Source organism: Anolis carolinensis, chromosome 2 (genome assembly GCF_035594765.1).
Source record: "Anolis carolinensis isolate JA03-04 chromosome 2, rAnoCar3.1.pri, whole genome shotgun sequence".
Taxonomy (NCBI): domain Eukaryota; kingdom Metazoa; phylum Chordata; class Lepidosauria; order Squamata; family Dactyloidae; genus Anolis; species Anolis carolinensis.
This window is the reverse complement of record NC_085842.1, coordinates 139,378,372-139,402,742: the sequence shown is the minus strand read 5'-3', so window position 1 is coordinate 139,402,742 and position 24,371 is coordinate 139,378,372. Positions and strand designations below refer to the sequence as shown.

Here is a 24,371-nt window from a genome sequence, read left to right as displayed (position 1 = left end):
AGTGGTCATTTATGTCAGGAGTGGGTCGCTGTGCCTTTTCAGATGTTTTTGGTCTACAGTGGTAGTGTTCAGGTATTTGGAACTACAACTCCCAGAATACCTGGTCCAGCCAATAGGCAGGAATTCTGGGAGCCAAAGTCCAAAACACCTGGAGGACCAAAGGTTGGACACCACTGGTCTACATCTTCCATCAGTGCTAATCAACCCTGAGGATTTGTAGGCATTGAAGTAAAAAATATCTGGCAGGCCACACTTGCCCACTCTGATTTATTCAGAACTTTTAATACTAAGAGTGTCCATGTGTTTGACACCCATGTGAGGTAAGTTACTATTACCCCCATTTTACAAACTGGAAACTAAGGCTAAGAGTAAGAGAGTGTCATCTGATCAAGGCTGGTCAAGAGGCCTATGAGAATTTTGCCCTTTGAGGCTGATGTAGATGTGAGGTACTCAGTTGTTTCATCTTTGTTAAGAAATTATATGACATGGGATCGGGGAATGTACCACCTTCCAGAGGTTGGAGGACTACAGCTCCCGTTATCACTCACTGTTGGCTAGGCTGACTCTGGTTGATGGGTGCTGTAGTTCAAGAACCTGGTTAGCTACTAGGAATGCTGCTTTCCCCGCTACCTCCTTTTTAGGTGTGCTGATCCCTTCTGAATGAAACTCTTATAATAAATAATAAAACTTTATTTATATCCCATACTATCTCCCCAAGGGGAGTCAGGCTGGTTCTTAACAGTGTCAGAAATTGATGAATGTTGCGTTACTTCCCAGAATATTACACCACATGCAAATTAAGTTAACAGATAATTAAACCACAATTCCCTATGGAACAATAGGCTCAGATACTACAAAATACATGGCAGTGTTGTTATCCTAGTGCTTCTTTCCAGCTAGCAATCTGGTATAGCAAGCTGGGACATGTACATCTGCATATGTGCATTGCTTGTGGGCTCTAAAGTTAGAAGGTATCCAGATTTTAATGAAGTGCCTTTTTATTCCATATATTTTCTGTAGTGAGTTTGGGCAGCTGCTCTTGTCACACAAAGTTCCCTCAACTGAATCGGTAAACTGCCCCATTCTGCATATGAATTCCTGCATTTCACCAAAACAATGTTTCAATTTAATATTTCAATTTAAATGAAAATCACACTCTAATCTTTGGTCATTTGTAGTCTGGAGGTCTGCTCCAGATCACTGGACTGAAATAAATACATATTTATTTATTCCATTTATGTACTGCCTTTCCCCTGAATTAGGAGCCAAGGAACTCACAAAAGGATAAGTTAAAGATGATAACATTCTAAAAGGCAATTAAAGTCCTCACATCAAACTACTGTAAAATATTAAAAAATAAGATGAAATCATTAAAAAGTTATCGTAATTTTTCTGGTCACTTCACAATAGTGTTTTCCGGGGTTTGACTGTGTTTTAGTTGTCTGGGTCCTTCTCATCATGCTTTCTATGGTAGCCAGTTTCTGCTAGCAAATGCCATCCCTATGTGTTTCCTGCTTCTTTGCAATTGTGACCATTATTTCATGACCTGCAGCACTAAACAGTTACACCAAAGCCTTGATTTGAGACTGTTGTTTCATCCACAGAATAGCAGAGAGGGGACTGTCCCTGGGAGGATCGGATGGAGGGGTGAGCAGTGTCCTGTTACCTTTTACATTCTTCTGGTGTCCAGGCAAGATGTTTCAGATTTCGTTTTGCCATGTATTCTGGGGAGTAATACGTAGTAGTTTGGGTAGTAAATGTAAGACTTGACTGCCTTCCTCATCTTGCAAAATATGGTACTTTGAACATATAATGGTACCTCATGATTAAGTAAAGTGGGAGGCAACATTACAAACATTGTTTCAGTCAAAGAAATCATGACCCTGAGCTTGCAATGGAAGCTAACTTGACAACAAATAACAGCAGCAACACCAACCAATGCCTATTGAATTTAATTCTGTAATTAGTTTAATGTTTTTATTTCAATGTTTCTATGTTTTTAACTATTGTAGGCCCTCTATCTCATGGATTCTGTACCCATAGATTCCACTATTCACAGCTTGAAAATCTTTTTTTAAAAAAAATCCAAGAAAGCAAACCTTGATTTTATCATTTTATTCAAGGGACACCATTGTATATAATGGGACTTAAGCATCCACAGATGTTGGTATCCATAGTGGTACTGGAAAGAATTCCCAGCAGATAACAGGTGCCCACTATGCATTTTTGATAGGGAGATAGGCTGGTGTTTGAGTTGAATTTGACTATAGCTTTGGCAACAGGGTTTGAAGTTTTGCTCAGCCTATCAAAATCGTCAGTGGCTGAGTATGATTGTGGTCCAAGAGTAGAGTCTTAGTGGTGAGTCCATAAGTGACTATGGAGACCTACTCTGGATCCACATGGTCTTTTACAATGAGGGCATAGAGCTATCAGATGTGCAGTGGGACAAATGGATTTGCCTTTCCATTCCTCCTAGAAAGAAAGATGGAATTCTTTCACAGTCATGTTGTTGTGCACTTTCAAGTCATTTCCAACTTATGGCAACCCCAAGGGAAACTTATCTTGAAGTTTTCTTAGCAAGCTTTGTTTGAGGGTGGGGGTTGTCTTTGTCTTTCTCTGAGGCTGAGAGAGTGTGACTTGTTCAAGGATGAATGCTTTTTCTAATATGCTTTCTTACCATTCCTGTATCCTGTGAGTCTCTTACATCTTATTTTGATTGAAACCAATAATTCATAGTAGACTTATCTGTTTTATCTCATCTGTTTGCCTCACTGGCATCTTTTTTGGGGAGGTGAGGGGCTTTGAGTTATATGAATAGGTCCTTATATGTTTTCACAATATAATGATCTTACTTATATTGAGTCAGACCAATGTCCATTTAGTTCAATTCAGTGTTAGGATTTGGGGCAGGATTTGTTTTTTAGCCCTACCTGGAAATGTTAGAGATTTAATTTGCAACACTTATGCTGTATTCTTTGATCATGTTGTTTGCTTCTTCTGCTCAAAACAAGCGAATGAATGACACCTCTATCTCCAAATGGAAGCATAAAAGAAAGGTTATCTGACTAATCCAGTAAACAGTTTACTGAAATGAACAAAGGGTAGGAATCAAAACATAATAAGTGTCCTTGAATGCTATTTTTTTTTCTTTAATTCAGGCAGAAATGTGCCTTGATTACAAATCTGGTGTGGACAAAGCATTCTTGAGTCTGGTTGCTTTTCTAAAAGAGCATTACTGTGTTAGCCTTTGCTGCATTATTGAGGTATCATAGAGGGGTGCCATAGCCTCGAGCTAGACTTTATTTGGGTCTAGTTTTCCTCAGAAATATTTTGGCCCACATTTTCATGGAGTAGAACATGATCTTGAGATATATCTAGTATGAGATGGCTTTTAGCATCTTCATTGAAGTAATTTCCTCCAACCAGGCTGACTCACTATTATGGTCCACTTAGTATCTTACATCTAATATTTCCCTCTTCAAAAGCCAATTTTCTTCCTTCTCAGACCATTTTTCTATTGATATTTTACTTTTAAAGTTTATTTTTATAGTTGTTTCCTTTGCAATCCACTGGTTTTATTTTCCTCTTGCTGGACTTCCTATTAACTTAAATGATTGTCTTCCTCCTGCCACTCTTTAGACTTGTGCTGCTTAAGGAAGCAGGAAAGATGCTATCGAATTGCTGGAAGGCTTGAAATGAGAAATAAGGAATATCACTTGATAGCATAAAGTGTATAGCTTACTGTTGTCATTGATATGAAAGGCCACTAGTTTTTTTTGAATGTCAAGATAAAAACCTTGAATATGAGTTCATACCGTAATTTGAAAAGGTGTATCAACTTTTTGCCCTCCCAGATTAGGTGGTGGGCGGTAGATTTTGTTAGAGCACTAAAACCACTAGCACACTATATCTGTCAATACTATTTATTTACATGTAGTTCAAGTTCTGAACCATATGTATTTTGTTGTTTTCACTCTTCAAGTAGGCTCTGACACATGGTGACCTGAAGAGGACCCTAAGATGGGGTTTTCTTGGCAAAGGTTATTCCGATTGAGTTTGTCTTTGCCTCCCTCTAAGACTGAGAAATTGTGACTTGTCCAAGGTTACCCACTGCGATTCCAAACCATGATTTCCAGAGTCATAGTCAAATGTTCAAACCACTAAATAGTTGAATTCTAGAGGAACACTGGATAGTAATGACAGCTACCCTGTTTCCCCGAAAATAAGACATCCCCAGAAAATAAGACCTAGTAGAGGTTTTGCTGAATTGCTAAATATAAGGCCTCCCCCGAAAGTAAGACCTAGCAATGTTTGTTTGGAAGCATGCCCGCCGAACAGAACACCAGAGCATGCAGGATCGGTAAATTTATGTACCATAGTGTGTTGTGCATGGAAATATTGGTAGTAACAAGAAATTCTTGATAGGATTCACAGTTTGACTGATTATGCTGGTTTGTGATGACAACTACTATACAGTATATAATAAATGTTCATTTTTTTGTTCAACAATAAATGTGAATTCTTCTTCATGGAAAAATAAGACCTAGAGCATCTTTGGGAGCAAAAATTAATATAAGACACTGTTTTATTTTTGGGGAAACACAGTAGTAGTTTCCATGTAAATGGGTTGATGAATCCATACCAGATTTTAGTCTGAACTATAAGAGAGTAGTCTAAGGTGCTGAACTCTTATCTCCAAAATAGATTCAGCAATTTCGATAGCCCATTTAGTTCAGACTAAAATGTGGTGTGCATGTGTTTTCCACTCACAAGAGAGCTATCAGCTGTTGGGGCTGAGTAAATCTTGTGTTGCCTTGATTCCTGACTTACATGGGAAATAATAGGGATGTGGTCTTGAAGTAAATTACAATATTATTTTCCAGGAAGGCAAAGATACTTGAATTTTCCCTCTTATTTTGTTGATTTGGTTCCTCTTCTTTGTTTTTTGTTTTTTCATCCCAGGCTTCAATTCTGGACTTGCACTCAGGAGCTCTGTCTTTGGGGAAGCATTTTGTTAACATGTACAGGTAATGCAGCTTTAAGTCTTGGCCTCTGTGTGCTTGGAACTGCTGGCTTTCATGTTCTTAGCTTCTCAACATGGGTTCAGGATTTATAAGAAAAACAGGAGTCAGGCTCTGCAGGTAATTGATGGAAACTTTGTATGTTTTCCTTCCTTTACAAAAAGAACACGTGATACCTCCTGTTGTTAAGCTGGGCCATTAGTAGATTAGTAGACTTGATATAGTCTATTGGATCCAAAGTCTTAGTGTACATCCATAGTACTATCTGTAAGCCAGAAAGAAAGGGTGGTTTTTTTTAGAAATGATAATTTTTCCAAAACCTCTGTCTATTCATTACAGCTGTTTTTATATTAGTCTTAGTAACAACCATCCGGAGATCATCAACATTTCTGAAATAATTGCATATTAAGATAGTCTAATTTGATGACAAAAGATAAGCAATTAGCTGGTGTAAATGTTTATTTTACATTGGTTGTGATTTGCTTTTGTTTCACTTTTTCATCCCACCTCCTGACCTCAGATATTTTGGTGATAAAGTCTATGATATCTTCACAGAAGAGGATTTTCAGTTGTACCGGTAAGGGGAAAAAAGTACTTTTTTTTTTCCCTTTTTTGTTCATTTTTTCAGGATATGGTAAAGAAGTACTTACAGACAATTTGTAGTTTGCTTGTGTGAAGACATAGCTAAATACAAAATGAGAATTCTGCGCTGTCCCAGATCTTTTTAGACCCCAATAAGGCTTACCATTGCTGTCTAGGGCTGTTAAAATCTGAAATACAACTTCCCATGGATTGGATCATCCATGCAAGGAAGAATTGTTTTTTTGCTTTACTCTGCATCACTGAAGATCATAGGAACATAGAATTAGAAGAGAAAACAAAGAACATCCATTCCAATGCCATGTGCCATGTAGGAATACACAGTCAAAGCATTCCTGTGAGATGCCCATCCAACCTTTGTTTAAAAATCTCTAGAGAAGGAGACTCCAACACACTCTGAGTCAGCATACCCCACTGTTGAACAACTCTTACCATCAGGACATTTTTCCTAATAGATCTTTTTTCTTGTAGTTTGAATTCATCTCTGTAGCACCAGGAAATGGCCTTGCTCACTGCTTAATATGACATCCTTTCAAATATTTAAACATGGTAATCATGCTCCTTCTTAACTTTCTCTTCTCCAAGCTAAACTTAAGGTCTCTAAGCCACTCCTCAAAAATCTTAGCTTTCAGATATTTTACTGTTTTGCTCATCAAATAGTCAGATCTTTTGTAACCAAACCCCATTCGCTGTGTCATCTGAAGAAAAACATTAAGGGAAGTATCTCTGTTTTATTTACCTCTTAAAATATTGGTGTGCTCCAAAAATCTGAATGTGGGGGATGTTAAAACCTCTGATTTTCCTTTTGTGGAGTACAGCTGAAGCGTTTTCTTCCAATTCCACTGTAAATGCTGCATGTAATAGTTAATAGATTTGTGTAAGTGAATGGCATTCAGAAATCCTTTACTGTTGTCAAATATTTGGTACCCCAGCATTGAGCTAAGGACCCAATTTGGGGTTGGTGCCCCAGTTTAAGTGTCATAGAACACATTTCTAGGTCCCCCAGCAGGACTGTGTGATTTACCTCCAACAAAACTGTACTATAGAATTGTGCTAGAAAATGCCTAGAAAGAACATTTGGAGGGAGGAGGGGATTCGGATAAGTGAAATTGTGGGTCCCAGTTCCACGAACATGAGAGTTGCATTGTATCTTAAGGTGTTGTGCTTGCAGATCGAGTTATTTTAATTATATATCTTTTTCTTTTATGATAGCTTATTCTAGGTGAAAAATTAATTCTGAATAGCTTGAAAAACATTAATCTGAAACATGGGTTGATGTGAAATAACTTTTTGATTTGGAATGCATCCCAGAGCACTGGTTTGCACGAAGGAGTGTCTGCTTCATCACAGATGTAATCACAAGTATTATTGCATATCACAGTATACGTTCTTGAAGGATTTCTCAGAACAATGCAGCCTGCAGATGGCCTTCAGAATGGCAGCTTAGGGGAATAGCTGGAGAGGTGTCTTATTGTCCGCTTGAACGGTTGATTGATTTCTTTGTGGATTGTGTAAATAGAAACCATCGAATAAGATTTCAAAGTGATGGGCAAAGTTTATTGAAAGAAAACAGATGAGACTTTTAAATTCATTTGTTCTGTTTGAATGATTTTTCCTTTTGGGTGAACTTCATTTTTTCTTTTCTCAATTTGGTGAACATGAAATCCAGGAAAGTGGCATAGTAAAAAAAAAACCAGTACTGTAATAATTCCTGTGTAACTTAAGTATGGGAACTATTAAAGATGCTGCCTCCTTCTGTCTTGCCAATTTTGGGCCAGTCTTGTGGCAAAGAAAATTTGCAGGGTGTAGTTATTTGGGCTCCAGAATCTGTGACTGTCCCGTTATTGTTTAACTACAACTCTGATTATGCCCGATCAGTAAATATGTTGACTGGCACTGGGGGAATAAGCTCCAATGTACTGTTTTAGGAAGTTCACTCCATTCTTGATCTAATGACTGAGGGCCCGAGGCCCTTTCACACTGCATAATTATACTGCCATGATTTCATTTCAACTGCATGATAATAGTAGAATTCTGGGTTCTGTAGTTTAGAAAGAAAATTCTCAGCCAGGGAGCACCAGTGCCTCTTCCAGCTAAAACTCAGTTAAAGTGAAATTATAGTTCTATAACTGTGTAGTGTGTAAAGGCCCCTGGACACTTGATTCAGATCTTACCGCACCAGGTGACAAACAGCACTCACTTGGCTCATTATCTGCAATATGTTAATATAGTGAATTAAATCATGCAGGTAGGATGATCCTTTATTATATTAGTAGTTTTCACACTCTATATTTATTTACTGTAACAGGAGAGGAAACTTAAATTTGTGTCATGGTACTTAAATTTCTTTAAGATGTCTTAACATCTTGTCCTTTGCAGTGATGTGAGGCAGAGAATTCAACAAAAAATAGCTCTTGCTTTTGGCATCAGTTCCTCTTCCATGTACTTGACAAAGCCAACCTTCTTCTCTAGAATAAACAGCTCAGAAGCGAAGACTACTCATGATGAATACTGGCACCCACATATTGACAAGGTAAGTGGGATGCTCAAAGAAATTATTCCCCTCCAAGCCTGTTTTAATGCCTTGCCTTTAATTACAGTCTTCAGCATGGCATAATTAAAGGACTGTGCAGTAGTTATTGCATGACTTGATTAACACTTTGGTGTTATGTAAAGTTTCTGGGAAGTGACTCCCACTAAGCCTGATGGGACTTACATCTGGATTTGAGTATATATTATAGCCTACCTGCCCCCATCATCTCTAGGCAGCTTCACCCAACTTCCCCTCTAGGTTGAAGAAGCACTAGAAAGCCAGCCTGTCCCCAATACTTATAACCTGTGCTAGATTTTTAGTAGCAGCTTGCTATCCTTCCTCTTTCCTCAAGTAGGGAAGGCAAAAGAGAAATGCATCTATCAAAATTGTTATTTTCAGATCATAGTAGCATTGACCAATTATTGCTAGCTGTTTTTTCACTATCATTTCTTTTACAGCAAGGAGAAGCAAGGCACTTTCGGGGAACATTTGATTTATGGAAGCACCAACTGTGTGTGGGAGGTGGTTTGTCTCCAGGGTGGCCAGGGTGCCTCCTGAGTGTGTAGGATCACATTTGAAATTGCTGCTAATTGGAAATTTCCTCTTGAAATGTAGAATTCTAATGCTTCAGGCATAGAGGTCGAACCTAAGTCTTAATCAAATGCTCTACCAGAGTTGGTGACTCTCCTTTATGTTTTCTGTGTATTCCATATATTTTGCTGAATCTTCAAGTTTAGACTCATGTGCTGGAATGTGTTTGTGTGTATGTGCTCAGATTGCTGTATCTTATAATATTCAATAGTTGTTCTGTCCATTAAAGAGTTTTCCTGTATATGACTTTGAAGACATATTAGTTGAAAAGATTTTTGCAGACAAGTGTGCCTTTTTTGAGCTTATGCACATTTAGTTATGGTTGGCATAATAGGTGTGTTTAATCTGCAAACAGTTCAGAAGCATCAAAGCTGACAGTCTGTTGCTGTAGGTTAAGATTGGAAAAGTTGCTGTGTTGGAAAACATCTGGTGAAACTCCACAGCCACCATGACTCTGGAAGTTGTATGTCCAAAAGTATAGTTTCTTTATGTTGTTTTAAAGGAAATCAAAAGAATCAAAGTAGAAACTGAAAGATACAGGCTAAGTAATTCCTATATAAAATGCTGGGAACCAAGAGTTGTTATCCTCTGAATTTATGTTTTCTTTTTTATCAGTGTGGTGAGAAAATACTCAAGGTAAAACATAAAAACAGTGTTGGATATGAAAACGCTGAGGGGCAAACCTGCCATCAAAATTTTAGTTGCTGAAGTATCGGCATTTCTTTTTGCCACTTGAATGATGGAAACAATTGTGTAACACTTTTGCCATTTCTTAGAATTTTAGACAGAAAAGATATCACCCACATCCTTTTCTTTTTGTTAACAAGTTGGCCGTCGATTGTGCTACCAGATAATGTGGCAGAGCAGTCCCAAAAGCAGATGTCTATTTGTTCAGTGCCTCTCTTAAATTTTTCAATGTAGCTTTCCAAATGTTAATGCTTGCTTTTGTTCAAGATTTCTACTGTTCTTTTGGGGGAAATCAGATTAGGAGTGCATCTACACTGCAGAATTGATGCAGTTTGATACCACTGTGATTACCATGGCTCAATGCTGTGAAATCATAGAAATTGCAGCTTTACAAGGTTTTTATAATTCTCTGCCAAAGAGTGCTGGTGCCTCAACAAACTACAAATCCCAGAAGTTCATAGGATTGAGCCATGCCAGTCAAACTACATTAATGCTACAGTGTGGATGCACTCTAGGTTAACAAAATGACAATTTATTAGCACACTATTTACTAACACAGTAAGTAGATTTCTTATATAGTAGGTTGAGAGACTTGGCCACCTAATGAGACTGTACAAGACTCGACTTGGATCTTTCCATCTCTTACTCAAATAATTTAGCCTTTGCATCATGCATTGCATTACTGTATGAGCCCCATATACACAGGAGAACCTTCTTGAACTTACCATGGAAACAGGAAACCGTGGATAATAGTGAACTCCATTGAAAATAATGACTTCTGCCAGAAGTTTCTGTAGAGCAGGCCTGCACAACCTGCAGCCTTCAGGTGTTTGGGCCTCCAACTCCCAGAAGCTCTCGCCAGCTGTTCTAGTGGCCAGGAATTCTGGGAGCTGAAGTCCAAAACACCTGGAGAGCCACATTTTGTGCAGGTCTGTCATAGAGACTCATTGGAGGACCTAGAAAATTCCCATAGAGCTTACCGTAGAATCACCTGAAGGATTCCTCGAAATAGCCAATTTAGTCTGATGCAGGCAGATGAAACTATAGGTACTGGTCCCCTGGGTACAAGGGCTATACTGTATACATGTATCATCTTGTATGGAAGGAAGGCTATACTACATATATGAAGAAAGTAAGGGTAATTTTAGGATTCTAGGGATTTTCTTCTTTCAGATTCCATTTGGAGTGATTTACTTTGTCTTATTTTTTCCTTATTGTTTTGCAGATAAATAGGAAGTGATTGTATGAGGTTTTGTCATAGTTCCAGTATACATGTGTGTATGAGTTTCTTTGATCTAGCTTAATGATTCTCTTAAAGCATTTCTTTAGATCCAAAGCTGAATAACAGAAAGCACATTTGCATTGATTTGTTTGGCCTTAGGGGGGAATTTTCTTAGTAAAGAATTCTAAACTTTATCAGACGGTGAATTCTAGGTTCCTGTTTATTTCACTGGTGTGCCGCTAGCAAATACTTTACATACATTGTATGTTGGAAAAACCATGTTCAAAAGGTCATTTAGCATCTGAAATATGAAACTGACTATGCAGGGACAAAAATTAATTTAGAAAATGAATGCTATGCTGTTTGTTTAGTAATACATTAAAAGAGTATGACTACATTGAAAACTAGCACAATATTGTACTAGCATAAAAGATAGGTTAGCAGCCATGTTCCAAGGGATTAGAAAGAAATGGCATCATGAATGGATTTTTTTTTTGCATAGGATTATTTCAAGGTTGCGCTAACTGTAATCATGAATGTGATTTGGCTATTCTGTTGGCCGCTAGCTACTTTATGAAATGAAAAAAAAAATGTTCACATCCAGCCAATATTCAGATATGCTGCAAAGATGAAATCAAAAGATAACATTGCAAATATAATTCCTGAAGCTCAGAGTGATGAAACTCGTAGCTTAGTTAGGCTACAAGCAGAAGGTTTAAAAAATATCCAAGCATGTACAGTGTAGAGGAGAGGTATTAAGTTAAACAAGTGTTCCTGTGCTTTACTCCTTTAACAGAAATGTTGAAAATCACACAAAAAGAATAGGGATAGATTCCTACACCCCAAAAAAGAAGAGTAGTTCAACATGTTTCAGTCATTTTGAAATTCAAAACTAAACACTATGCACATGTGAAATCAGATCAGGAAACCCTTGCATATGTAAACAAAAAAATGTTTAAACCTTTTCTTGTTTGCAGAGATTTTATATGCCAGCCCTGAATGACCCCAGTATTCACAGGACCAGAACTTGTGGTTTCATTTACCCCCCATCTGAAAAAATATATCCTCTCTAGGCATTTCCTAGGTTCCCCAGCATAACTTGACAGTATGCTTCCACCTGAAGTAATACATTCAGTAGGGTTTGCTATCATCTGTAATTTTTATTAACCATGGTAAGTCTGAGAACATAATGCCTCACAGAAAAATAATCTGGAGACTGTTGAATACACGACTGTTGAAACAACCCAAACATCTACTTTGGTTGCCAAACCTATCTGGTTCTCTTTGGCCAAACCCTGAAACTTTCTCTCCTTGTCCCTTCTCCTGTCATCTAAGAAAAATGAACTCAATAACTCAGAGCAAACCCCTCAAAGCATGTAACTTCTCTTAGTAACTCAGAGGAAACTCCTCAAAGCACAAGGGTGAGTAGAGAGCAGAATAATGGCAGAGGGAGAAGGAAATTAGGCGAGGAGAATATTTTCCTTTGTTATCCTCATGGTCTGCACTTTGTGAGAAACAAAGCTCATATAAAAAAAACAAAATGGCTAATTGCAGCTCACCCCAAATAATATATACAACCACAGAATAAAATGAACAAAAATAAGGATGAGAATCAAAGAAGCACAATATGTGCCCCTTTGTCCACAACATCTATATCTATAAAAGGGTAATTAAATTTCGGCCTAGGACAAAACAACAAAACTACACATCCCAGAAACACTAAACTTGGCAGCACAATCCCTCATCCATTCCTCTATGTTCATACAACAAAAAGAAAAGAAAAATAAAGTCCTAATTAGAGGGAGAGGAATGATTGTTTTTATCCAATTACTGCCAGTTAGAAGGCTAAGCTCTGCCCACTTGGTCTCCTAGCAACCCACTCACCCCAGGGGACAGACAGAGTTAGGCCTCACTTAGGCCTCTTCCACACTGCCTATAAAATACAGATTATCTGATTTTAACTGGATTATATGGCGGTGTAGGCTCAAGGCTCTTCCACACAACTATATAAACCATTTATAATCTTATATTATCTGCTTTGAACTGGATTATCTTGACTCCACATTGCCATATAATCCACTTCAGTGTGCATTTTATACAGCTGTGTAGAAGGGGCCTCATATAATCCAGTTCTAAGCAGATAATTTAAGATTATAAATATACAGTAGAGTTTCACATATCCAACATAAACAGGCCGGCACAATGTTGGATAAGTGAATATGTTGGATAATAAGAAGGGATTTAGGAAAGGCCGATTAAACATCAACTTAGGTAATCATTATACAAATAAAGCACCAAAACATCATGTTATACAACAAATTAAACAGAAAAAGTAGTTCCATGCGCAGTAATGCTATGTAGTAATTACTGTATTTACAAATTTACCACCAAAGTATCACAATGAATTTAAAACACTGACTACAAAAACATTGACTACTAAAAGGCAGACTGCATTGGATAATCCAGAACATTGGATGAGCGAATGTTGGATAAGTGAGATTCCACTGTAATATGAAATAATTACTGTGGTAGAATAATACAGAACAATATAATCTCTAAAACCAGGACAGAAAATAAAGAAAGCAGGGAAATTGGGAATTCCACAAAGGAAACAATCATGGCCAGCTAACACCTCCCAAGAAAGGATTCTTCCAGAAAGGAAGCTGAGAAGGGAGTGAAGCAATGTGTATTACCAAAATCATTATTATTATTGTTGTTGTTGTTGTTGTTGTTGTTGTTGTTTTGCTGTGAACCGTGAAAATAAATACAATCTGGCGCCAAGTATTCAAAAACACTAAAATCATAATTTATAAAAATTACTGTGGTATAATAAAACAGAACAATACAATCTCTAAAATCAGAACACTAAATAAAGAACAACACTCTGAAAACAGAGGAATTCCACACAGGAAACAATCAGGGCCAGCTAACACCTCCCAACAAAAAATTCACTCAGGGAGGAAGCAGCCAGGCTTTAAAGCTGCAAGGCCATTACATGCTAATCATTTTGCCTAATTGCAGCATTCATACTTCCCTCCAACAGGCAAAAAGAACAATCAGAAATATTGTATATTCACAACCATTAGGAAATAATATCCCCTGATGGCGCAGCGTGTTAAAGCGCTGAGCTGCTGAACTTCTGGACTGAAAGGTCGCAGGTTTGAATTGGGGGAGTGGAGAGAGCCCCCACTGTTAGCTCCAGCTTCTGCCAACCCTAAAGTTCAAAAACATGCAAATGAGAGTAGATGAATAGGTACTGCTCCAGTGGGAAGGTAACGGCGCTCCATGCAGTCATGCCACATGACCTTGGAGGAGTCTACGGACAACGCCAGCTCTTCGGCTTAGAAATGGAGATGAGCACCAACCCCCAGAGTCAGACACGACTGGACTTAATGTCAGGGAAAAACCTTTACCCTTTACCTTAACTACCACCAATTCCTCAATACTTTATTTCTCATACCACCATACTTCGCCATAGCAACACGTGGCCGGGCACAGATAGTAATATATATAAGCCTCTTGTGCAGTGAGAGCAGGGGCAGCAGCTTTCAACTCTAAAAGGGCTGACAGATGTTTGCAGAGACTTTATGTGCCAGCACTGGATGACCCCAGTATTCACAGGACCAGAACCTGCAAACATGTAAATTATCAGCCTGTTGAGCTGATAATTTACATGTTCCCTGTGATTCCATTCTATCACTATTTTCTCTCTTCTGCAAACCATGAGGCATCAGCTTCCTCCCAATAGAATAACAAGCCTGCACGAGCTATTTGATATATTTCATCTAGTCCTCATCCTTCTGTTCCTGACTTTTGTGTTCCTCACTCTCTAATGAATTCTATCAATCTAAAATACTTAATTCTAGTGCTAATCAAGTAATTTATGGAGTTCAGCCACATTGGTAGGAAAAAAAATACAGTAGAGCCCCGCTAATCCGAGCGTCCATATTATCCGAGGCAAATGTCCTCCCCCCCTTCACTCTCTCTCTCACACTCACTCACCCCACTGGGTCCCGGTGCTGCTGGAACCCAGCCAGGTGAGTGAGCGAGGGACGGAGGCGGGCGAGTGAAGGAGGGCGGCAAAGGCTCTTCCTTGCTTGCTTGCTCCTTCGCCAGGCCGGGCCCCAGGGCCTCCCTGAATGGGAGTTCCTCTTCCCTTCGCCCAGTGCCTGCCGCCCATTTGGGAGGCCCCGGTGCGTGTTGCTAGGCAGCAAGCACATATCGGGGCTTCTCTAAATCGGGCCTCCCTGTTATCCGGGCAGTTCGTTTATCCGAGATTGGGCCCGCCCCTTAATCTCGGATAACCGGAATACTACTGTAAATGAATTTACAGTTTTTCCTTCAAGCAGAAATCAGTCTAGAAGAATGTTGATCTATCTTCCACATGCCAAGAATAAATATTTTCCATTTTAGGAAAAACACACCGAAGATAAATGTGTTCCTTCCTTCATATCAATCAGCTTCATTGCCTTGCTTGTTTGTGCATCAGTCCACACATTTTTCTTCCTAAAACTGGAAGCCAAATGGCAGTAAGAAGCTGGAATTTGCCCAAGGGCTACTGGCTGCAGACTGCTACAGTTCTTAATACAAGCCAGGTCAAGGCAATTTTAATGGAGTTGGCAATCAGATGGTTTTCAGACATTCTACTCATTGGATGTTGATTCTTCAGCAACACTTCTGAATATATTTCAGATATTTTGTATATGCAATGTCTAAAGCACATAATTATTTCCAGTTAAACAATTGGATTAATAGGAACTTGGCAGGTTAATACTTATGTAAGTTCCACAGAGTCCACATGTCTAGTTTATTTGGGGGACTTGAAGACTTGGCCTAATAAATGTCATATAGTTTAAGATGTTTGGCTAGCTAGACCATTTCTCACTGTACAATGCTACGATTCTGTAGAAGTGTGTGTGTGTATGAATCTGCTCACTTGTAAATACCTAAAGTGAACATTATCACTTTTAAATACCTAATCTGTTTGTCCTATCTGTTCTTCACATCCTTTTGCTGAGATATGATCCAACAAAGATGGATAACATTCATTAAAAAAAGGAGTATTGTAAACAACTGTTTTAAACTCTTAAAGAGATTAAAACAAAAAAAATCTATTAATAAATCCCCAGATTTTCAAGTTTCTAAAACAAAGCTGCTATGGAATTAGGTATCTTTGTATGTTTTCTTCTCAGGTGACCTATGGTTCATTTGACTATACATCTCTGCTTTACCTCTCTGACTATACAGAAGACTTCGGTGGTGGACGATTTGTTTTTATGGATGAAGGTGCAAACAGGACAGTAGAACCTCGAGCAGGTAAGGCCATACAGACCCCAGATCTCTGTGGTGATCCTTTTATCTTGATGAGAAAGATAACCATACATCTGGCTGCATCTGCTGTCTAGCATTGTGTTTACCTTATTTTCAGTATTCATACTGGTTGGATCCTATAATCAGGCTGTCTCTCTGTTGTTAGTAGAGACAGTTTTCTCTTTATGCCATACAGGTACAATACACAAACTCTTCCCTTTTATAATTTTGGTTCCATGTTAGGGACAAGGAAAGCAGTAGAAGATACCACAGGAAATATCTTGGGGCAGGATGCCAAAGAATATTGTACAATGTATGTAGTTTTACACATTCAATCTACAAACAATTAAATGTGTGACAATTTGTCAAGGTTGGAGTTCTCCAATTGATATTAACTCGAAGGTAGTGTGATCAATGGTTCTTTAGTTTCAGGTATCTCTCTAAATATGCTTTCTGGTGGGGTTTTTTCAGCTCTCAGCTGGACATTAGATAAGCATAGTGTAGTGGTTTCAATGTTGGACTAGGAGTCTGGGAGACCAGAGTTCAAATTCTAGCTCAGCCATGGACATGTCACACTCATTCAGGCAAAGGCAATTGCACACCCTCCTGAACAAATCTTGCCAAGAAAACCCTGTGATAGGTTTATGTTAGCATTGTCATAAACCAGAAATGACTTGAAGGAAAAAAAATGACAATCCAGTATTAACACAGTATTCTCAGGACTAATGGCCTCCCTCCTCTGTTGTTGTTCCTCTAAAAGGTCAGTTGCACAAGACCCTTCTTGGTTCAGTTTTGTGAGTTGAGTTTTGGAACTAAATGCATTTCTTGATAGACCTTATTACTTCATTGGGTATTTTGTTCTAAATGCCCCAAAGCTGTGTCATATGTGGCAGTGTCTGGTGTTTGGGAAACATTTTCTTATCCCACACCTAACTCTGGAGCTTCAAAAATGGGTTCTTGCCAGTGATTCCAACTGAGATAAAATAAACTCCGTCAGTTCCAGGTTTGGTAATCCCTCTGTGGAGAAGTCATAGCTATTGTCTTTAAATTATGTCTGTTGGAGTATGTATTTGTGTTTTAGTTGACAGTAGCCATTTTGTAACATGAATGAAACAGCAGCCATTTTGTTTCAATTCCACAGTGGTTCGGTTACCATGGAGATGAAGCTGGCTAGCTCAAGAAGAGGGAGAAGTGGGCGGAGCCAAGGAGAGGGAAAGGAGAGCTGTTTTAAAAGGAGAAGCCAGAGTGTGTGTGGGAGAGAATGAGAGAGTGTGTGTGTGCATGGCTGGAGGATTTCCAGTCAGAAAGGCTGAAAAGAGGCCTGGCACTGAAATCTTTAGTCAGGATAGACTAAAGGGAATCTAGTAAGATCACTAGTTAAGAGAAGACTAGGGATCAAAGATTTGATCGGTATTGGATCAAATTAATAGTTTATTGTAGTTGGGACATTGTCCTTTAAAGAGCTCAAGCAGAGGTTAGAGTTTGCTACAATTGGTAACATCAGTAGGAGAGTGAAAGAGGATTTACACCAAAGACTACTGCTGGGTGGTTATAGAGTTATAAAACCACTTGTTTATTTAAAGTTACATAAGTTAATTAACCAAACCTGCAACCATAAGCTTTGTACAAAATAAACGTGTTGGTATTTGTTAACAACGGTCTCATTTCATTCCATCTACGTCTGTGGAGCCAAGTTTCATCGGTAATAATTCAAAAACCTCACGTTGGTGGCAGTTACCTGGAAAAATCACCTGATTGGGGAAGAATATTAGACACAAGTACCTCAGAAAGGGAACCACAACATCTAAATCCCTAAATACAGAAACAGAGGCTGGGATCTTGGAATAAAGATCACCCCCTGTAATCTTTCCCCTCACATAAAAGATTATAAAATCCCCTCAGCAGTGGAAACAGCATTTACCATTTCCCTGCCTCACCTCATCCATTTCCATCAGCCACACACACGTCTTCGCACCTCCATCCTGAGACAGGAGGGATTTAGTTTTAGCACACATACAGCCTCCTTATTTCACCCTCTTACATACTGGAGCTTGTTCAGAAGGAGACCTTCTATACCTCTAGGCAGAAGCTTATAAGGCTGGAGTTCCCTCTTCAAGGGCAGGCCTTGACCTTCTCATGGATGCCCTGCTTGTAATCTTCCCATTGGCAACATCAGTTGGCCAAGAATTCTGAATTAGATGGCTCTTTGGCCTGATCCATCCAAAGTCCTCCTTGTATTACCATCCACAATATCTTTATATGTCTTTCTGGGGAATGTAGAACATAGGCAAAATCACTCTGGATGGTTTCTGTTAGTGATTGTTACGATTACATATTGGCTCACAATCAAGCTGTATAATTAAATACCATTGCTCTCAAAGTCATTCTGTAAAGGTTTGTAGGAATGCTGCAAGCCATTTATAGCTAAATCTTACTTGTGTGAATTGTTTCTCAGACATCTGCTATGGATTTGTCACATTTCCTAGTTTCATTTAAAATTAAAATTAAAGTACTGTAGTTGCTTCCAGTATAAAAGGCTGAAAGGTACATCATGATGAAACAAATACAGGTATACTCAACTGACAAAATTTCTGACAAAATCATTTTATGCTTGCTCAGTGACCCTTTTCTTTTGTCCTCTGTCCAGTCAGAAGTTTTTTAATAGCATCAGCATTAGAAGGATGGTAAAGGAGAGCTGGAGAAATGCTCGCTTTTGTTGTTGGATGTGTGCAGTAAATAATGTGATAAAGCTTGTAGTAGGAACAATAGGAGTCTCCACAAATGGTTCCTACTGTTCCTATATGTTTTTTAATTTATTTACAATATTTGTACCCCACTCTTCCCATCCCAAATGGGACTCAGAGCCTACAACAGGCAAGGTAAACAGCAACTACACCTGGGTTCCCTTACTGAGAATGCAGTATTAAGCAGTAGGTATTCCCAGCGTATAACTCTGGCCACCAACATGGAAATCATATGAAAAATGGAGGCGGGTGAAAAATGTAAGCATCCAAATAACTGCTGCTTAGGCTTAGAGATGAAATTTCTCAATTCAGGGATGAGGAATGTGCATTTCTCCTGATGGCGTTGATCAGTTATCCTTGACTACTGTTTGTGTTAGTTATAGTTAATGGGAGTCATAGCCCAGCAATATTTAGAGGACTAATTTAAATGAGCTTCCTCCAACTGGAGATTTTCAGGCCCCTCAATTTTTGTCAATCCCTGAGCCATTGGCCGTTGGTTCCTGACATTTTCCAGGAAACGAAGAAAAATGTAAACAGTGTGCACAGATATGATGCCTGACCCCCCACATCTGATTACCTGAAAAGCCCTGGTCTAGAACATCTGGACAATTTGATAAAATATTTCAAAGTTCTCAACACTTGACCAAGCAAAACAAATTTCCAGGATTTTTTGTAAAATGGCATTGCAGGTCTGCATTGGTGCTCCGTTCTTGGATGTACCCCAATGTTATCCTGAATATAGTGCAATTACAATAATATAGGGAAGCACTAATCTTTCAGAATGATCTTCTCAAACTTTTCTGCTTCCCATCTACAACATGCCTGTATTGTGAAAAGTCCAACAGACTAGCTTATTGATCTTTTTTCTTTAAGAAGCAGACTGATAATTTTTTGCCTTTCAAGCTCTTGGAAAAATAAGATCCTAATAATGCTTCCATGCCTGAGTCCCATTATTTTCTCCAACACTGGTAGGTAAAGTAATAATAATAAAGGATAAAGAACAGTGTGGTCCTTTTCAAGTTTATGGTTTCTTATGCTTTGATGAAGAGGACATTATTTCTAAGTTGTTCTCTAAGAAATAATAATATGATAGTTTTCTCATCAAATGTTTATCAGCTGGTGGTGAAAATAACATCTCTTGTTTTTGTTGTCTTATCTATACACTTTTTTGTAGCTACTGTAGGAAATGCACTTATTTCTTTTTTGCCATCTCTGGAAAAGAACAGCAAGAAATGTATGTTTCTGCTGGTTTCTCCTATGTCATCAAAGTATCAAAGTGTACATTAGTAAATGCAAATCCTTCTGGATTTAGCTGCTTTTTCTTTGGCCTTGTTTTAGTTTCAAGTAAAGACTTACAAATAAGACCTGTTTGCAATAAATAGGCAGTACTTATCTTCTTCTTGTACTGTTGTTTAGTTATGTGTAATAGTGTTTTATCGACTTTTTATGATTTATTTTATGATTTATTGTTTATAACGTCTATTTGCTTTGTTTATTATTTCATGTTGATAGCCGCCCTGAGTACCCACCGGGAGATGGGGCGGCATACAAATAAAGTCTGGATTGATTTATTTATGTGCTTGCTTTACTTGGCCTTTGTAACTGGGGTGCCTTAATGCTGGAACTTGTCCACAGACTTGGTTAATTAAGTTAGTTTCTTCCAACATAAAAAAGAGAAAAGGAAAGATTTAAAAAAATAGAAATGTGGCAGCACTCCCACAACTGTATAAATATGCTACTTGGTACTGTGTCTGAAGAAGTAGGTTTACATCCACAAATCATCTCTGACACTCAAGTATTTTGGACAGTTTAATCTCTCAAAAAGGCTATATCAAGAATGCTGCTATGATCTTTATAGTACACTAGGACTTGTCCCATGGAGATGTCTATGGTATTTTGTTGAAACTTGTCAAAGCCAAAGAGAGGTAGATCTACACATCTGGCTTTCATACATCAGTCTGTGAAATTTAGGTAGCATCGTCTTGGTCTTCGAGAGAAATGTACTGACTTGCAAAGAATATTCAAACCTTGAGTCGAGATCTTGCATCCAACAATAGAATCCTGGAAATTTACTGCTATGCAAGAGCAGTATCCTGTCCCATTGCGCCTTACTGTATGTTCTTTACTTGCAGGCCGGGTTTCCTTCTTCACATCTGGCTCTGAAAACCTCCATCATGTGGAAAAGGTCCAGTGGGGCACCCGTTTTGCCATCACCATTTCCTTCACCTGCAATCCTGACCATGGTATTGGGGATCCCGTTCTAACATAGCAGGTGGCATAGATGGATTAAGAAGAGGAGCCCTGAGAGAGAAGGGGGAAAAGAAAATATTAACTTCCCATGTAAATGCTGCTGCTTTGGATCTTCTAAACTTTGTTTAATGTAAATGTGAGCTGTTTTCATATACTCTGTGCCCTCTTAAGTGTTACAAACAGTGCCTTAAGGTCCATCTTTGTACATTTCCTGTCAGCTCGCTTTTTGTAAGGCAGTAATTTGGCTTCTTCCCACCCTTTAAGGTTACTTTACAGTTCAGAAATTGCTGTATATGCTACCTTATTCCTCTGGCACATTTCCCCACCACAAGGATTTCCTTCACTCCATCTATAGCAGGATGGGCAAACTTGGACCCTCACAATGTTTTGGATGTCAACTCCGAGAATTCCTAACAGCCTCAGGCCCCTTCCCTTCCCCCTCAGCCTCTTAAGGAGTTGACGTCCAAAACATCTTGAGGGCCCAAATTTGCCCATGCCTGGTCTATATGGTGCCCTATGAAACAGCTGGTGTGCAGATGAATACTCGAATGTGCTGTGAAGGACAGGCTCAATTGCTTCCAACCCTTGGGGCTCCGCCACTCTTCCTCTCATCCATAATTGGTCCCTACATTCCTCCTCCTCTCTATGGTAATGTGCAAGCTTTGATACATAACTGGGGGAATATATTTATAGGCTTGTGCATTGGCATATTTTACACTAACTAGAATGTTTTGTTTCAAACTGTATACATAGAACCTGTGAAAGTAGAATGGGATGAGCAAATTCTGGGTGTGTGAGGACCAAATTCTCTCCCCTAAGATCAACTGCAGACTATACTAAAGTTGATGAAGACCAAAATGAAACACAAAACCTAAAACAGAGCTGAAGTTCTGGTTTCATTTTTCAGCCTGTGGATGGGAAACCTGCATCCTTATGCCCCTGGAGGTATACATTAATTTCTGATTAAACAAAATGGGAGCACATAGAGGGGGATGCAAGGTGCAAAAGTGGCTTGAGGGAGCACTAGTCCCTCCTGGATCACTTTCCACAGCCGTGCTTCATAACTTCATTGACACTACTCATGTAAAGGTTTTCCTAAAAGTGAATAAGCAACATCTCAATCTTTAATCTTGAATACGAAACATGTGCTTTGACTACTGGAATGGTTGCTGTTCCTGTACCCCATGGTTGTACATGAACTGAAAAATTATTTTATTGATTTGTAGGCGACTACTCAGGATAAAATAAAACTGTTCTGAAAAAAATGCTTAATCTAGTTGATATATAACTTGTGTGCTTGCAGAGAACAAATCTCTTATTTTAAGGCTGTGGTTCTCAATCTGTGGGTCCCCAGGTCTTTGGCCTACAACTCCCAGAAATCCCTGCCAGTTTACCAGCTGTTAGGATTTCTGGGAGTTGAAGGCCAAAACATCTGGGGACCCACAGGTTGAGAACCACTGGTTTAAGTGATCTGTTCATTTTGCCACCTGTACCTTAGATTCTAAATATTCACCTAATCTCAGAATCTGTTAAGGCTTCCTTGGAATGACTCACAGGATATGCAGCTATCAAGCTGAATGTGAAATAACTTCAAATAACTCCTCATTTACAACAATAAGCAGACATGTTTTTGGACGGTGCCAGAAGACATTTTGAGGGAGAATACAATTTGGATGCACACAACTTTTAAATTATGTTATATAGGACAATTTCATAAACTGGAAACCAATGTACATCCTGCCTTTATATTATGAATGGCATTTTAGCTTATGGAAGGCTGACCCCTTTTTTTCATGCTCACTCGTTATTCAGTCCAGTGTCTCAATTTGTAAGAGGTTGCAATTGTGACTTACACAAGCAGGAGAAAAAAACGTGGAAACAGAGGCAAGCAAGTAGGATGGTAGAAGTAGGACACAGGTGTAAGCTAATTCATCACTATCTGACATGTAGAATCCAATGTGTGTGTATTATGTACATCCTTTTTTTGCTTGGATTTCATCTAAGATGCTACAGTATGACCCCATATTAATGAGATGATTATCCACAGTTTTATTTATCCATGTCCAATAAATTATGTCCTCTGAAAATGGGAAATAAAGGGAAGCATAAACTGTTGCCTCTCTTGGAAAAGATAAATTCTCTGTTAGTACTGAGAGGCATGGCTTAAAAGAACACAATTTAATCCTCTGTGTCATAGCAGATCGACTGCCTCAAAGGAGATGTGAGCTGGAGGCCCATACTAGAGACTACTCTCTGCCCAGCAAGAGATGATAAAACATGCTGAGCTTGTCATCACTACAAAACCAGTCAAGAGCAGAAGTAAGGAATGATGGATATTCAGTTGCAGGGTCGGAGAGCTCTCCTCCAGTCTGCAGCTTTACCACTCACTCTTTACAGATCTTAACCTGTTTCAGTGAAGGGTTTTCAAAAGCCTAACAGCATGCAGACCCCAGAAGGTTCCCCATTTCAACCTTCTGCAGGCTGAAAGCTTGACACTGCTTTGAGCCTGAGTCCATTTGAATCACACACTAACATGAGATATAAATAAGTAACACTATTGCCAAGATGCATCAGAATGTTGATACAGAATATTTGTCACACATTCACATTAAATAAACCAGGGAGCAACCCATATGGAAGTGCATGTTGTCTTGATCCTGCATGCACCTTCATTTATTTTTATTTGCAAAATTGGATTGTATGATAAGATTTGATTTGCTCTATGCAGATGAAAGCTGCACTTCAGAGAAAATGGAAGGGAAATCTAAAAGTTCTAAACGAAATATATTTTTAAAAAACCATCCGCTTACACAAATAACAGAGGGGGAAAAGGGATGGAGAATCTGCTATGAAGGTAAACTCCAAATGCAGTGCTTGCTTGTTTTAAAATCTCTTGTCACTTCAGTTCCTATTTTCCTCCAGATTGACAGGATGAATTTCCCCCTAAATGGGTTCTTTCTGGCAATACAAAAAAGATTATTCTCTCCCCACACTTGTCTCTTGCGATCTTCCTGTGATAGTAAAGTGCTATCTCCATCTCTCCATGAGTTACGTATCTACCTGGTGTTTATTTCAAACACCTTTAGTTCTGCTGATCAGACGATTCCCCATTGCCTGTCAATCTTCCTCGGAGTCAATAAAGATAAAATGTTTTCTAATAAAATGGCATCTACCACATGTATCTTGCACCCTGCATTGTCTCTGTAAGTTACCCTGCTGATTTGTAGCAGAAATAACCATCACTCCTGTGTTGTCGAAGGCTTTCATGGCCAGAATCACTGGGTTGCTGAGTTTTTTGGGCTGTATGGCCATGTTCCAGTAGCATTCCCTCCTGACGTATCACCTGCATCTATGGCAGGCATCCTCAGAGATTTGTTCAGAGGCCTGCGGGAATAAGGCAAGTGATATATATA

At 38.8% G+C, this 24,371-nt stretch overlaps 1 protein-coding gene across 1 annotated transcript in view; it reads left to right on the top strand.

Annotated features, from left to right (window-relative positions):
• ogfod3 (2-oxoglutarate and iron dependent oxygenase domain containing 3) overlaps positions 1 to 24,135 on the top strand; it is a 58,188-nt gene extending 34,053 nt beyond the window's left edge. Inside the window, exons 4-9 of the mRNA XM_003217180.3 lie at positions 1,605 to 1,647; positions 4,963 to 5,027; positions 5,542 to 5,598; positions 8,001 to 8,154; positions 15,847 to 15,970; positions 20,841 to 24,135. Coding sequence (XP_003217228.3) covers positions 1,605 to 1,647; positions 4,963 to 5,027; positions 5,542 to 5,598; positions 8,001 to 8,154; positions 15,847 to 15,970; positions 20,841 to 20,977 — 580 coding nt within the window. The 3' untranslated portion in view covers positions 20,978 to 24,135. The remainder of the gene's footprint in view (positions 1 to 1,604; positions 1,648 to 4,962; positions 5,028 to 5,541; positions 5,599 to 8,000; positions 8,155 to 15,846; positions 15,971 to 20,840) is intronic.
• Positions 24,136 to 24,371: the final 236 nt, after the last annotated feature.